Source organism: Pongo abelii, chromosome 8 (assembly GCF_028885655.2).
Source record: "Pongo abelii isolate AG06213 chromosome 8, NHGRI_mPonAbe1-v2.0_pri, whole genome shotgun sequence".
NCBI classification, from domain to species: Eukaryota; Metazoa; Chordata; class Mammalia; order Primates; family Hominidae; genus Pongo; species Pongo abelii.
In genome coordinates this window covers 63,687,014-63,703,656 of record NC_071993.2, presented here as the reverse complement: position 1 = coordinate 63,703,656, position 16,643 = coordinate 63,687,014, and the positions used below count along the sequence as shown (strand labels likewise).

The 16,643-nt window shown below is 46.5% G+C and overlaps 1 protein-coding gene across 2 annotated transcripts in view; it reads left to right on the top strand.

The window, feature by feature from the left end:
- Window positions 1–16,643, top strand: part of SH2D4B (SH2 domain containing 4B) — a 110,943-nt gene that overhangs the window by 69,644 nt on the left and 24,656 nt on the right. For both annotated transcript variants that reach the window (XM_054522359.2, XM_002820751.4), the window contains exon 6: window positions 4,194–4,318. In XM_054522359.2, coding sequence (XP_054378334.2) covers window positions 4,194–4,318 — 125 coding nt within the window. The remainder of the gene's footprint in view (window positions 1–4,193; window positions 4,319–16,643) is intronic.

Sequence of the window (16,643 nt, the reverse complement as noted above, 5' to 3'; positions counted from 1 at the left end):
TCCCCTCATTTAACTAGTTTTTAGAAGGCTTTTCATATCAATTCTTATATTATCTATTTAGGTTTTTTACAAGTGCATAGTATTCTATACAATGTGCTGTAAATGATCTTTTTATTGTGTTGTCTTTTCCTTATTGATTTCTAAGAACTCCTTACATATTAGGGAAGAGGATTCTTTTGTCTGTGATAAATGTTTTTTCTCAGTTTGGCACTTATTTTTTGATTTTTGTGATGAAATTTTTTGTCATGCAGGAATTCTTGATTGTTAAAAGGTCAAATTTTCTTTTATATCTTTTTTTTTTTTTGAGACGGAGTCTCACTCTGTCTCCCAGGCTGAAGTGCAATGGCACCGTCTTGGGTCACTCACTGCAACCTCCGCCTCCCAGGTTCAAGTGATTCTCCTGCCTCAGCCTCCCGAGTAGCTGGGATTATGGGTGCATGCCACCACACCTGGCTAATTTTTGTATTTTTAGTAGAGACAGGGTTTCACCATATTGGTCAGGCTGGTCTTGAACTGCTGACCTCAGGTGATCCACCTGCCTCGGCCTCCCAAAGTCCTGGGATTACAGGCGTGAGCCACCACACCCGACCTCTTTTATATTTTCTAAATTTGGGGGCATAGTTAGAAAAGCCATCTCGTCATCTATGCTTTTTAAAAGAAACCTAGAATTTGTCCCTCAGGTCCATTTCACGGAGTTACATGGACCGTGGTGCAACCTGGCTCTGGGCTGGCTGTGTGCAGCCAATAGGGGAGCAGTGGCCTCACTCCAGAGGGAGCCTCAAAGGGGCCAAGCAGCTGTGCACACAGGGCAGCAGGCCCAGGCAGTGAGAGGGCCCTCCTACCAGCTTCTCTCCTGAAGCTGCCCCATGGGACGGGTGCCCATGGCCTCACTGCTGTCACCTCTGTGGCGCCTGTCAGCACATCTCATCTGTTTGTGCTAAGGGCAGATGCATGCTGCTGATGGGAGGAGAGGTTCAGATTCAGGAGTGAGGCTTTGGGCCAAGTGGCCTCCTGGAATACACATCTAGTATTTATACTCTTTTTTTTTTTTTAGTTTTGAGTATTTATTATCCTTATTTTAATAAAACTTATTTAATTGTACATTTATTAGATTTAACTTTTTTTTTTAAAAATTTGAGACTGAGTCTTGCTCTGTCGCCCAGGCTGGAGTGCAGTGGTGGTCCGATCCTGGCTTACTGCAACCCCTGCCTCCCAGGTTCAAGTGATTCTCCTGCCTCAACCTCCCAAGTAGCTGGGATTACAGGCGCACGCCACTACACCTGGCTAATTTTTTGTATTTTTAGTAGAGATAGGTTTTCACCATGTTGGCCAGGCTGGTCTTGAACTCCTGACCTCAGATGATCCGCCCACCTTGGCCTCCCAGAGTGCTGGGATTACAGCCATGAGTCACTGTGCCTGGTCTATTACATTTAACTTTTAATGATGCCTGTGTTTAACAACTGGCTTAGAAAATTCCTGAAAATTTAACAGTCAGCTCTTGTGGACCAGTATACAAGCTGCTCACATATCTTTTTACCCAGGCCTTACTCTTTACTGCTGGTATGACTTTGGCTAGTAATTTCAGTGCCAGTATCTATACTAAGGAAATTATCTGCAAATTGGAAAAAGCGCAAAGATGATTATCATAGCATTATTAATAATGGCAAAAAGTCAGAAGCAATGTAATTGTTTACAGTGAATTTTGGTTAAGTCAATTCACTGGAATGTTTTCTGAAAATAAAAGTGACTCCTTTGAAGGGTTTATAACAAGGGAAAATGCCATAGATTAGCTGAAAAAGAAAAAAGAAGTGAAAACTATCTAATTTATATAGAATGATCAAAATTTTAAGGTATATAAATGTAGCATTTATATTCTGGGGGAGTCACATTCCCTGCTTAGAAACTCTCTGCTTAGAAACGAATTCAAATCGACTGCTTAGAAACAGAGGGACAAGAGTGAGTGGATTTATTTTTTGCTGTTATATATAACTTCCTATTGCCTTCTAAGGAAAGCAAGTCCTAGAAACTAGAGGAGTTTTTCCTCACCGAGCACAGCTATTTTTTGGGGGATGCAAATGTGGAGGAAGAGGCTGGGTGAAGCAGGCTGCCCTGCACTGCTTAATGAAGAAAAAAGACGTCTGAGGTTACTGAGAAGGAAGAGTGTGAGGACTGGGAACACAGGCTGGCTCCCTATAGGGCTGCAGGGGATAAAGGAAAGCCCAGAGTGGCAGCGAATGGGAAAACAGGGGCTGGAGGCCAACTCCACAGATGACGGCTGTAAGCCATGCAATGTAACCTCACCCTCTGTCCTTCCAACATCTTTTCTCAAATCTACAGTGTTCACTATTGTGTGTGTGCATGCGTGTGCATGTGTGAATGTATTCAGTTTAGAGCGAGTAAAGAAATGCCCCATGGATTTATTCTGGGCTTGTAAGGAGGTACGCTGAGCACAGTGTCAAAGTGAGGGTACAGGGCAAATACGGAGACCACATGAGAGGACAGCTGACATTGATTTTATAAAAAACAAGGATAACTGTGAATTCTAAATGCCAGTACTATTAGGTGGATGACAACAAAATAAGAATTTACCAGGCTCCTGTCACTCAGTTGGAAATGGCGAAGAGGCTTTGGTTGCTCAAGGTGGGCTGTTGCCTTGTTCCTCAGATGCTGTATTGTTATTATTATTTTGAGACAGAGTCTTGCTCTGTTGCGCAGGCTGGAGTGCAGTGGCACGATCTCAGCTCACTGCAACCTCCGCCTCCTGGGTTCAAGCTATTCTCCTGCCTCAGCTTCTTGAGTAGCTGGAAATACAAGTGCCTGCCACCATGCCCGGCTACTTTTTGTATTTTTAGTAGAGATGGGGTTTCACCACAACTCCTGCACTTTTGTAAGGCAGAACCAGGACAGTGAACAGAGAGAGAAACCGGAGAACCTCAATTTGCTCTGGAAATGGCTGAGATTTCCTGCCCAGAAAATAGAAAGTATGACAGAGGAAACGGAGGCGGAAGGAAACAAAACCGCACATTGGTAACTATGGATGGAATGGGTGAGGGACTGAAGGCACGGAGGGCGGGAGAAGGAGGGGCACGGGAAGAGCTTAGACGAGGGAGTAGACCAGGCCAGACTGGTCTCGGCCTCCCAAAGTGCTGGGGTTACAGGCGTGAGCCACCGCTCTCGGCCCAGATGCTGTATTTTTGTGCCATGATTTCATGCACCGTGGTGTTACTGCATTGTACTTCACCACACAGTTGTGGGTGCCTGTCATGTGTCGTGTGCTGCCAGCTCTTACTATGCTTTCAGTGTAGCCTGAGTGCAGTGGGGTCTCATGTGTCCCAGTCTATGTATGCATCTGGGAACCGCAGTTCAGACACGAAAGCAGTGACGATCTTGGCTCACCTGTGAGAAAACTTTAAAACCTATCTACTCCCTCGTCTAAACTCTTCCGGTGCCCCTCCTCCTCCCGCCCTCCGTGCCTTCAGTCCCTCACCCATTCCATCCATAGTTACCAACGTGTGGTTTTGTTTCCTTCCGCCTCCGTTTCCTCCATCATACTTTTTATTTTCTGGGCAGGGAATCTCAGCCATTTCCAGGGCAAATTGAGGTTCTCCGGCTTCTCTCTCTGTTCACTGTCCTGGTTCTGCCTTACAAAAGCGCAGGAGTTGTGGCAAAGGCAGGCGTCCCCTCAGAGGGCGGGGAGGGAGAGGTAAGGAGGGGACAAGACCCAGAATTCTTTCTGAGAGAGAGAAGGGGATGGGACACACTCATTTACTTTCTGTCAGGAGCCTCCTTCATCCATGCTGGTATTTATGCCCTGGCCATGCTCAAGGGAAAATGTGCCTTTTCTTTTCCTCGGACACCCCCTCCTAGCCTGTTTTCATTCCCACCTGTGTGGCTGTTTTTTGAAGCAATCGGTAACAGTTTTCTTTTAAATAAATAATAACAGGTGGTACATTATAATCTGCAAAATGCCTTCGAGTACCTGGGCTGTTGTAATCCTCTTTGTAGGCATGGATGTGGGCACCATGCTTATTCATTGTCTCATGGCCCTCCCCTGCCACTTCTTCCACGCCCCTTTCTCCTCCTTCTTTTACCTTCCTCTCCCTTCCTCTTTCCTTCCCCTCTGCCTTCCTCTCCCTCTGCTCTTTCTCCCTCCCTGACTCTTCTGCCCTCCCCCCTTTCTTTCTCTTCAGCAGGACCTGGGAGCGCCCGCTGCGCCCAGTCTCTAGAGATGTCATCGTCCGCTGGTTTAAGGAGGAGCAGCTGCCTCGCCGAGCTGGCTTCGAGAGGAACACCAAGTTCATCGCCCCCTGGTTCCACGGTAGGACCATTTTTCTGGGCCCTGTGCCAGATGATTTCCACATCTTTGCCTCTCTCCGGGGTTGGGGAGGGGTGCTGAAGGACGGTTATAATCAGCAGGCAGAGGACTTTAAGCAATCTCCATTCTGCCCCTCTCCCAGTGGGAGTCCAGGAGGCTGCAGGCCCCAGGGATGCTGAACAGGCCTCCCAACTCTTCTGGGAAGGGATGAACATGGCTCTCGCCCACTGCTGTCACCTCGCAGCCTCTGTAGCCACCAAGGGCTCCTCAGAGGCATCTTCTTTGTGTTCATAAGACAGTGAGCCCTGAGAGTTGCATGAGCCCCTGGTGGCCAGGACCCCCATCCCTGGATCCTGGCCACAGCCTGTCACACTGTAGGCTCTGGGTACATACTTGTTCATTAGATGATAGATGGCTGAATGAAGAGGTCAATGTCACCCAAACATAGACTGTTAGGGCAGGGTGGCTCCTTGAAAGTCCTTCCTTGCTCACCTTGTTTCCAAAGCTCTGGCCTTTTTCCTGTTCCTCAAACAAGCCATCCTCTTTCCCATCTCAGACCCTTTGTGTTTGCCATGGCTCAGCTCACGTTTTCTGTCTTTCAGCAGCTCTTTGCATGGTTGACACATTCTCATTTTCCATCTCAAACATCCCCTCCTCAGAAAGGCCTTTCCTGAACTCCTTACCTACAGCAGCCTTCCCCAGTGTCCCTCAGCTCACCCTGCTCGTTTCCTGGACAGAGTGTGCCCAGTTGGTATTTATCAGATTTACTTATTGTCTGTCCTCCCACCTGAATGTGAGCCTGTGAGGTTAAGGACCTTGTTTGTTTTCCCTGTGCCTGGCTCAGTAAGTATTCATGGGAAGAATGGATGAAGGTGGGAAGAAAATGTCCGGATTGGGATTAGATCCCAGGCTTTCCAGTTACAAAGAACAGCCCTTGCTTCTCTGCATTGAAAATCCAGAGCCACACATGTGAGGGTCAGATTAGCCTTTGCAGGTGGTCTTATGCTTGGTGAGGTCAGGAGCCTATGTCTTAGGCATCTCTGTATTCAACCCTCACCTCTGCCTCTCACTCAGGGACCAAGTACAGAAATAACTCCAAGATGAGCTTGCCATCTTCCTCTGTTGCCACTGCTGTTGAGCTCTCCAACCCAATGAGTAGCATCCGTGTCATGTCGGTCAGATTGGATATGCCTTGGTGACAAATGCTTCTGAAGTCTCAGTGAGCCCCACCAGTCAAGGTTTATTTCTTACACATGTTACGTGACCTTTGGGAGCTGGTACAGACTTTAGTCTGTGCCTCAGCCTGAAGGAGCTGCCTCTGTTGAAAACGCTGATGGTCAGTCAGGTGCAGTGGCTCACGCCTGTAATCCTAGCACTTTGGGAGGCTGAGGCGGGAGGATCACTTGAGGTCAGGAGTTTGAAACCAGCCTAGCCAACACGATGAAACCTTGTCTCTACTAAAAATGTTAAAAAAAAATTAGCCAGGTGTGGTGGCAGGCCCCTGTAATCCCAGGTACTCAGGAGGCTGAGGCAGGAGAATTGCTTGAATCTGGGAGGCAGAGGTTGCAGAGAGCCGAGATTGCGACATTGCACTCTAGCCTGGGCAACCAGAGCGAGACTCAGTCTCAAAAAAAAAAAAAGAAAACATTGATGATCTCATGACAGAGGGAAATGAGAGACTTGGAGAACCACACATTGGCTCCTAAAGCTTTTGCAGGAAACTGACAAGTGAAGTTGTTGCTCACATTCTGTTAGCCAGAGCCAATGTGGCGTCCATGGTACAGTGGATAGTTTCGAAGGATAATCTAGTCTGTTATGACCACCATCCACTTTCAGACCTCTTTCTTCTCCCAGGTCACCACACATCCGGCAGAAGGTTGGACTGGCTCTTTAGGGCTCAGAGAGAAGACAGCACTCATGGCTGACTGAGCCATGTGTCCCTGGAGCTGGTGCTGGGGATTCTCTGCCTCTCTCTTCTGTCCCAGTTATGTGTCCCTGTATCCCCGGTAGAACTTCCATTTAAATCACCACTGTGCTTTTTCTTCAGATGTTACTATGGTCATGGAAGCGCAGCACTGGCATCTTAGGGAGCTGCGGAGTGTAACTCAGGAGTGGCACATGGGTGAGGGTGGGCAGCTGCGCCGGGTGCTCCGACTGCCTTTGGTAGCCAGTGGAGAAGGTGCGACCGAGGTGCTCAAATTTATTTTTAGCTTTGTTTTCTTTTTTGACTTTTTTTTTTTTTAAAGGTAACTTTTATATTGTCACAGAACAAACAGAACCAAGATTTAAGTCTCACAATTTATGTAGCTAATTTCATGTTCTTCTGACAGTTCTACCATAAAGCATTCAGAAAAGTTGCTGTCACACAGGCTGGAGCTATTTTGTGACAGAATTTTCATTGATCTGTGACAGAAGGAAAGAAAAAGGCTCACGTATGGAGGGTGGCCAAGTAACTTTGCTTAGAAAGGACTGTGTCATATTCTAAGATTATATCCTTTCCTCAGTTTTAGTGTTAAAATGTCCTATCTTTTATGAATTGATGGGATAGTAAGTCACGGTTATTTTTATATATTGCCTTTGCTTGAAAAAGTAAAAAGTTAGCAGCCTGGGACCTCACCCGCTCCTGCTTTTTTTTTTTTTTTTTCCAACTTTACTCACTCATAAAATCCCAAAGTCTGAAACGGTGAGTGTGTTCCCACTTCTCTTTCAATATAGGAATTCCCTGATGGAGGGGCTAGGACTTCCTCTGTACCAATTCCTACTGAGGCAGGTGGCCTGCACCAGTCTAATTTAATTGTTAAGGAGTTTTTGCTGCAGGTCGGCAGGGGACTCGGCTCTCGCTGGGCTTGGTTGGGTGTCTCAGCTGGGGCATCTCTGCACCACGGATCTCTTATGCTCTTCTGGGACCAGTGGGCCAGCTCAGGTGTGCTCTTCTCATGGTGACAGGACAGACATCAGAGAGCAACTGGAAGCATGCCAGGCTCTTGAGCCCTAGTCTTAGAGCCAGCACCTTGTCACTTTGCCTTGTACCTCACAGAGCTGAGGAATGGGAAAATATATTCCGTCTTTTTCTTATGAGGAACTGCAGAGTCCTATGTCAAAGGGTGTGGCAACAGAGAGGGAAGAAGAATTTGAGCCAATAATGTAATCTGTCAGAATCCCAATACAAATCTTTTCTTTCCCAGATAAAAGAGTCTTAGTTAATTTAGTTAGATTTCATATGCAGGTTAAACATGACTACTCGAATGATTTCTTTCTCTTTCCTCAAACACATGTGGATTTGTGCCAGTGTTATCCAAACAGCAAGTAGACAAAGAATCTGAAGATGTGGGGTCCATTCTAGAACTTAGCAGCTCTGAGACCTTGGATGTGTCCTTTAAATTCCCCATCTGTGAAACTGGCATTGTAACATCTACTTCACAGGACACTTATGAAGATTGAGCCAACAGGAGCGCTTTGTCCACCATAAAAAGCCATGCCAGTGTGTTTCCTGATGTTGCCTGGGATCTGGGGTCAACCACCAGAGGCTCCTTTGGGCAATCAGGTTTAGGGAAATGGGCTCAGAGTGCAGAGTGAGAGGGGACTGGGAACAGGCTTTTCTCTGGGACCATAGGGTTCTAGGTAGAGTCTCCTGGGTTACAAAGAGTGATAGTAATTCCTTGTTTCTCCTTTGTTTATTGTCATGTTCCAGGAATTGTGAAAGAGATTTGTAGTTATATCAAACTACTTGTGTGAGAAATGCTAGTATATATAAGCTTGGCTTTGGGGAAAAAAATGTATTTTCGAAATTCGACATGTATCTAAAATTATTAAGAATGTTCTCTGTCTGAACATTGGCTCAGTCAGAACCCATTCCTTTTCCTGAGCTTTACTTCTACAAAAACAGTCACAATGTGGTCTATGATTTATTGTCTGGGCGACAACCCATTGGCTGCCTTGCTGCTTGCCCTTAGGGCTTGGCACAGAATGGGACTACCCGGTGGGTGACATCGTTGGCATTGGTAAATTATCTCCATGCGACCCTGCTCAGGTGCTGGGAGTAGATCTCAAGCGTGGCCTCACCTGGGCTTGGGTGGGCCTTTGGCTGTCCTCTGTGGGGTGTTATTGGCATGCTTCTTCGTGAGCAAGCACAAAGGGGGGACCCCACCTGGGAGGAGGCACTCCCCAGCCATGTAGACAGTGCAGGGATCCCAGCAGTGAGGGGCAGCTTTCCTGTGAGACGCGAGACCTCCAAAGTAGAATGGACACTTCTTCCCACCTGCTTCCACTGTAACCTCAGAATACATTCAGAGAAGAGCACTGAAGGTCACAGAGCTGCTAGGGTCTAGAATGGACCCCACATCTTCAGGCTCCTCCGGATTGCTGTTTGGATGACAGCACACAAACAAAACATTGCTGTGTTTGAGGGAAGGGGAGGAAATATTAATCACAGAAGTCATTTTAATGATTACTTCGGGAATGTTTATCTTGGAAAGGAGAAGCTGTGGGGAGGAATGGGTAGAGGAACAGAACCACCCCCTCAGTCTCTGGAGTTCTGTCTTGAGAAAGGGGGATTGCTAAAAAGGTCAAAACTGGGCTCCAGGTGTGTGAGGCTGTTTTTGTGTTGCTGTAAACAAATACCCGAGGCTGGGTAATTTATAAAGAAAAGTGGTTTAATTGACTCACAGTTCTGCAGGCTGCACAGGAAGTAGCACCAGCATCTGCTTGGCTTCCGGGGAGGCCTCAGGGAGCTTTTACTCATGGCAGAAGGCGAAGCTGGAGCAGGCATGTCACGTGGCGAGAGTGGGAGGAAGGTGGGTAGTGGCAGGTGCCACACACTTAAACAACCAGATCTCATGAGAACTCACTCACTGTGGTGAGGACAGCACCAAGCCGTGAGGAATCTGCCCCCATGACCCAAACACCTCTCACCAGGTACCTCCAACACTGGGGATCACATTTCAACATGAGATTTGGGTGGGACAAATATCCAAACCATATCCCTGGGGATGGATGGGGATTCTGAAGAAACACATTTCACTTTAGTAGAAGAAAGAACATTTTTGATGGCTGCAGCTTGCTATTGGGCAGTCTTGATGGCTAGTGAACCCCCCAGAATGGGGAGTGGAGGGCCTTTACACCCTCTGCTCCTGACCTCTGCCATGCAGTGTGGTTCTGAGGGCAAACAATGCTGATATTGCTCCAGGGCCCTGCCGCTGCCAAGCCGCTGAAGTTTGCTCAGGTTGTCATGAACGTTGGAAAGGTTGGCCGGGGCCTGGGGCTGGCCACAGGGTAGGTGCCTGGGAGTCTGTGGGCTGAGGACTGAGGATGTTCTCCACCCTCTGACTGTCGGACTTCACCTTGCTCATTTCTCTGTTGATGTTGTGTTGATGGTATAGAAACTGAGGTGTAAGCAATGGTGATCCACTGCTGGGTAACCCTCCCGGGAGCCCTGTGGATGAGGGGCAAACCCACTGGCTGTCCTGCAGGGAGGAAACCCCCAGAGAGGTGGAAAGAACTGTGCCCTGGGAGGCAGCAGCTGAGTGGGAATGGAGTTGGGGCTTAGCCCCTCTGACTGCATGCACTGGGGGGAAGTCACCTCTCTGAGCTGTATGGAGCAGGAAGGGGTTGGACAGGCTGGCTACTGCTGACCTTTGCCATCCTCGGGCTTGATGCTGCCACACAGTCCTGCATCCCATGGCACTGCCAATTATTGCAAGAGCTGGTCATGGTTAGCCCTTTACAGGTGACCCCACTGAGGACCAGAGAGCTTGAGAAACTATCCCACGTTTGTCCAGCAGTCAGGGGAGCTGGGATGAAAAACCAGGTTTCTGGCTCTTAGTTTTACCTGTTCCATTGTGGCTGTCTCTTTGCACATACTGCCATCCAGGGATGGAAACTGGGACAGAAAAGTGCCCTCTCTTCATTTACAATCCCTTACTGTATATTCAGTGAACTTCTTTTAGGCTCGGCCTGGGTTCTTTATTTTAAATCTCACCCCTCCTCATTCCTGACCTCAGCAATCAGAGCTGACACTGGTTTCCTGACCCAGCTTGAGGGAAAATCTGGGGATGCCCTGTTTGGTCTTTGGGATTACTCCCAGGAACTAGAATTTCTGGAGCTAAGAGGGAGAGAGTGTGCCAGTCCAAACCCCTGTTCTTGGCTTCCAGGATTAGTGGGAAGACAGGAAATGCTGGTGAAGATTTGGGATCTGTTGAGAGGGGGCAGTTAGGATGGGGTTCTTGGGATCTTGGCAGTGTGGACCCAGGCACTAAAATTCATGTTTAGCAAGGAATTGCTGAAGAAACCAGGAGTGGAGAAAATAATAACACCCACTACATAGTAGTGTTGTGAGGATTAAATGTATCAACATTTTTAAAGTGTTTAGAATATGGTGTCATGCAATAAATGCTTTGGTTTGTTATATGGAATAGACAAACATGGTGGCACATCAGGAACCGAGGCACGTGCAAGGTGGTTCATCTCTTTATGGCATACTGAGTTATGTCACTGCTATCACTCAGAAATAAAGAAAAAGACCTGTGCACAAAAGAAAGATGACACTGATTTAGCCTTCCAAAAAAAAGTGCAAGTCTGAATTTTCTTCTATTATGAGTATGATACCCATCTTGAAATATTTTTTAAAAGTCATTAGGTGTAACGCAGGGGCCATTTGGAAGGTTGGTTAGCATGTCACAATCCATCATGGCAAGCGAGATTGCTAATTTTCTTCTCTTGGGTGGAATTTGGAATGGAAATTTTCTACCAACTCTGACCTCAAATGCAAAACTTTCTAAAGGAGAAAAAGAAGTAGGTCAGTTGACCCACTTTCCTCTTAAGTTCTTGCTTTAGCGGTTCCAACTGAAAAATAAAGGGATATTTTCCTTCTTGTTTTTTTCAAGTGTGCACTGGCTATCTAGTCTCAAAAAGAGACTACAAAGAAGAAAGAGACTATTTTTGCTTTAGGAAAGCGTAGATTGTAATGGTGTTCCCGAAATTTTAACCCTTTCCTATCAGCTCTCTGTAGTTCTGATGTCCACTTTGCTTCCAAGCCTCGCATCCTGTATGGGGCTGTGTCTGTCTGGTGCACGAAGGTACCTTTTAGATCAGTGGCATGCCTGGGCAGAGGACATCTGACTTTTTACTTCTTGTCAGATGTACATCGGCTGGTATCTATGGGATGTGGTGGTTGGCCTCACCTGTGGGATTACACTGGCTTTTTGTGTTTTAACTAGTAATTTGGGAACACTTACTTTGTGCTGGCATTGTGTCCAGTAAACCTTGAACATCCAGTATTTCACTTACTTCCCAAACAACTCTCTGGACTGGGTAATAATGGTAGCCATTACGTACATAGTGCTTACAGTATGCTGGACCCTCTTCTAAGCATTTCTCATATGTTCATTTATTTAGTCCTGTGTGACATCACCATGCACTTGCTGCTAGCATTAGCCCCACTTCACAAATGAAGAAGCTGAGGCACAGAGAGGTGAAGTCAGTTGCCCATGGTTATGTTTTTAGTAAGTGGGGGAGGTGGGATTCAAACCCAGGTGATCTGGGTTCAGAATCCATGCTCTTACCTGTGATGCAGTGCAGCCTTGCTGCCATCTCACAGCTGAGGGGAAGGTTCAGTAGCTGCTCCAGGGCATACGGTGCTCTGGGGAATCAGTTCCTTTCTAGTCCAGGTGGTCTCCTTGAGGGTGGAGAGGTGGCCATTTTCTTTAGGAGGTGCCCAGCCATCTCTGGGCTGTGGAGCCAACACTGCCTTGCCTTACTGCTAACCAGGAAAGTGTCTGCTCCTCCTGAGGCCGGTGCCACCCTCCTATAGAATTCCTGAAGAATGCCATCTGGGTTCCCATATCGTCTGCAAAGTCCTTAATGCAATTAGGGTAAAACAGGGAATTGTGTGTTTCAGATTGTTGAGTTACCTAGACAGGGGCAAGAGAAGACAGACTCCCTGAGTAAGGGCATGTAAATAATTCATTTGTTGATTATGACTGTCAAGTTTGTGTTGAGTGCTAAGTACAGGGTGTGTGGTGATGAACAAAACTGGTGCCTTCCCTACCCTCATGGAACTTACATTCACTTGTGAGAAACAACAACAAAAAATTCAAACTGATGTAACCTAAAGGACCCACAGATAGGTCTAGCTTCAGGCTTTGCTTGATCCAGGGAGCTTTGGCTTTTCAGCAACCAGACTCTCTCCATCTCTCAGCTCTGTTGTTTTCTATGTTGTTTTCATTACCAAGCAATGCATCAGCCTGAGGTTGCATGCCTGCATTCTCCCAGGCTCAAATCCAGCAGAAGAAAGGGACTGCTTGTCTCTCAACAGCCCCAGTATTAGTCCCAATAGTCTGCTTTGTTGGGTCTGGGTTGGTCACATGTTCGCTTCTGGACCAGTCACTGTGGTCAGGCGGGTGATCTGCCTTGATTAGCTAGCCCTGGGTCATATGATCATGCCTAGAGTAGGTGGGTGGAGAACACCCTACTGGAACTGCATAGACTGAGAGTACGTGGCTTCCCGAAAAAGGTCACAGTTCCCTTGCCAGAAGACAGCCACTGAATGATACCGGGCTGGCAAGACCCATCTGTGTCCACCACTGAGGGAAAAATAACCTGGCTTCTGCTCTAGCGAAGCTGTCAGTCTAGTCAGTGAGACTGACATTAAACAATCATGCCATAAATGTATACATCCAATGGAGGTCAGTATTATACAGGATCTTGCCATAGCCAGTTTCAGAAGTCATTTTACTGGGTGATACCACTCTCTAATGAACAGCAGCATTGGTGATTAGAACCTGGCAGGTCAGCTTGGAGCAGACATTCATAGGCATGGATATTGCCTCTTGTGCATAAATATATCTGGGACCAAGAAACTCGTCCAGTGAAACCCTTGTCTGAGCAGTTAGCCATGGTTAAATTTCATTTGGCGTTATAAAAAAATGAAGGCATTTGAGCTCATTCATTACAATCTCTGTGGCTTTAGGATGCTTTGAGATACTGTTGAGAATGAAGAGCTTAATAATTCCAGCCTCCTTAATGATACTGTCTGGAAAGTATGGCGGTAAGAAAGGAAAGTGACAAAAATGAATGAGAAATAGCTAAGTGGTAATGGAAGTGTTGTCAGCCATTGAGGCGTAGCTGCGGTGAAAGCTTTAAGAAATATGCACGTCAGATAAATTGAGATCCATAAAAAGTGAAACGTCGTGGCTGGCCTGCCTGCGTTTCTTTCTTTTGAGGGTGAAGTCCTAACCGAGAAATAAAAAGAGCTCATTTGGTTACTCAGGTTCAGTTCTGAGCTAATAATTTCAGGGAATGGAATGGAGGTGGAGGGGCTGGGAACAGAATTCCGGGTTGGGTTTGAGGATTTGCTAACATACAGATTTATGGCTCTATTATTGCAGAGTGTCTTCTGAAAGTATACTTACAATGCCTTTCCTTTCCCGGGGTGCAGCTGATTAGTGCCCATGGAGTAAATATTGTAATAGTGAACATGAAGTTGTTGGTGCTATCTGAGAACATCTGTATGGAATTCAGGGAGACGAATAGGGGAGGTGTCAGGAAGGATGCACCGGGATTTGTGCTCAGGGTGTAGTAACAGAGGAGTTAGGCACTGATGGCCCCACTGAGGTGGGGCCAGCGGGGCTGCAGTGGCCTGTCTGTGATAGTCAGTGCTGGCACAGGAAGGGTGAAAGCAAGCCTGGACTTGTTTGTCAGGCCAGTGTTCCTCTGCTCTTCTGCATTCCCTGCCTTCTCATCTTTACTCACTCACTCACTGCAGCCTGTAACCAGGGTAGCTACCCTGAAGGATCTCTGTCCCTGTGTCACAGCCCTGTCCTGTTCTACAGAGGCCCAACCGGGAGTGCTATGGTCAGTATGGCAGCCTCAGGTGCTTGGGCCCAGAGGAGCTCTGGACACCTGCAGATGGGCCCAAATGTGTCTCTCCTGAAGTCTCCATCAAGGCCCCCAATCTAAATCCTGGGCTTCTGCCTCAGTTCCCTTAATTATAACTCTGTTCACTTCTGCCACTGACCCTTGGACTCTGGCTTAGGCCAAGGCCTGGCTGCAGCAGCCACTGTGGTCCTATCATCCATTATCTTCCTTGGATTGTTTCACTTAATATGGCCAATAACTGTGAGTGATACTAATGCAATTCCATCTGACTACTTAAGAGAGATTTATTTGTTCAAGATCAGGCCACAGTGGCAGAGAGATGATTGGAAATTGCTTTGTTTGGCTTTAGCACCAGCTTTCAACAGGATAGTATACTTAATCTCTTAGTCCTTGGGGATGGATCTACCCAAACTGAAAAGACTCTGTCCTGGAGTCTGGGCACACTTCCGTTTTGCAGATGTTTGCAGCCACTCCTTACCCTCCACATCAGGGTTCTTTGGGCATTGCTTCTTGAACTGTGGTCAGCCTTAAAATTGGTTAGGGCTTGGAAATGATATCTTGGCTCATCCAATACAGCAGTCTGCTGAGAGACTTCAGTAGGCTTTGTGGCAGGAACAGGTTATACAAATCCACACCTTGCCCACACATTTTCCAGGTCATCATGCATGGAAGGCTGATATGGTTGGGCTCTGTGTTCCCACCCAAATCTCATGTTGAATTGTAATTCCCAATGTTGGGAGAGGGACCTGGTGGAAGGTGATTGGATCATGGGGACGGTTCCCCCCTTGCTGTTCTCATGATAATGAGTGAATTCTCATGAGATCTGGTTGTTTAAAAGTGTGTGATACCTTCCTTTTCACTCTCTCCTGCCCCCACGTGAAGATGTGCTTGCTTCCCCTTCACCCTTCGGCCATGATTATAAGTTTCCTGAGGCCTCCCAGCCATGAAGGTCATGGAAAATGGCCATGCTTCCTGTACAACCTGTGGAATTGTGAGTCAATTAAACCTCTTTTCTTCACAAATTACCCATTCTCAAGTAGTCTTTATAGTAGTGCGAGAACAGAGCAATACAAAGGCTCTGGATGTAGAATCTGGATGTGGGCTGTACCTGGGGAAGACAGGTTGCTTACTGTCTAATAAGAGTACAAGCCTTGTGAATACGACTGACTTAAAAGAATGCTGCACCCCATCCCGGCTCTGCCATTTATTAGCTACGAGACCTTGGCAAGTAACTCAGTCTCTCTTAGCCTGATTTTCCACTCTACGAAAATGGGGATAATAAAAGTATCTACCTCAAAGAACTGTTACAAGGATTGAATGAGCTAGGGCTTATCAAGCTCTCAGCACAGTGGTTAACATAATGCCAGGATTCCATAAATGCTAGTTATGGGATTGTAATTCTAATTACTTAGTGATTTATTCAACACTCTTTATTGAGGGCCTAAGTTCCAGACACTGTTCTAGACATGAAAATATAGTAGGGGGAAAACCCACAAAATTCTCGTTCTCATAGATCTTACGTTTGCAAAATTTTGATAATTTTTAAATAAACTCTTATGGAAGCCATGTTTCTTGCATAAATTATACCATACACTACAGTTTTCTTGTTCTGTAACTTTTTATTCAGTTATCAATGTTTTTAAGAGATTAATGGTCTATGTCCATGCAAGTGGTTCTCAACAGGGTGACTGTGCCACCAGGGGACATTTGACAATATCTGAAGACACATTTGATTATCATAACTAGAAGATGCTTTTGGCATCTAGCGGGTAGGGGCCAGAGATGCTGCTAAACATCCTGCAGCGCACAAGGCAGCCCCCCCCTCCCCCGGGACAGGCAAAATGTCAGCAGTGTTGAGAAACTATGTCTATATTTTTATCTACATCTCCTTCAGACTTAAATTTTTTCTAGGAGGAAGTGCAACAGATGGAGCTTCTTATTTACTTGTTTTTATAAGTGATCTCATCTTACTTTGGGCCTACATTTCCTGTTGATGACTAAAAATAAATAACTTAAAATTTCCCATTAAAGATAATCCTATCTCTTGTGTAAGAGTCTCAGTTTAACTGTGATTTTCTAGCAAATATTCAATCATTTTAAGCTCAGAGTTCTGCTTCTCCTTGCTTGATGGGTCTCTCCAATGTCATTTCCCTTAGTCAAATGTCGTCTGGGTATAGGGAGAGCTCACAGCCTTGGGAGGATGCCAAAGAAAGGCCCTGGTCAGTGGCTCATCTGTGGGCCTTGTCCTGTTTTAGCACATCTACTGCTGATGGTCCACAGCTGGTGGAAGGATGGTCTGATCTCCAGCACAGCGGGGGTCTGAGGGTCCCCTTCCCTGCACTGATCATCCCTTAAACATGACCTGGCCCTACCTTGACTCTTTCTGGAGTCTCTTTGCTATATAGCTGGGAATACAGGTGCGCACCACCAAGCCTGGCTGATTTTTGTATTTTTA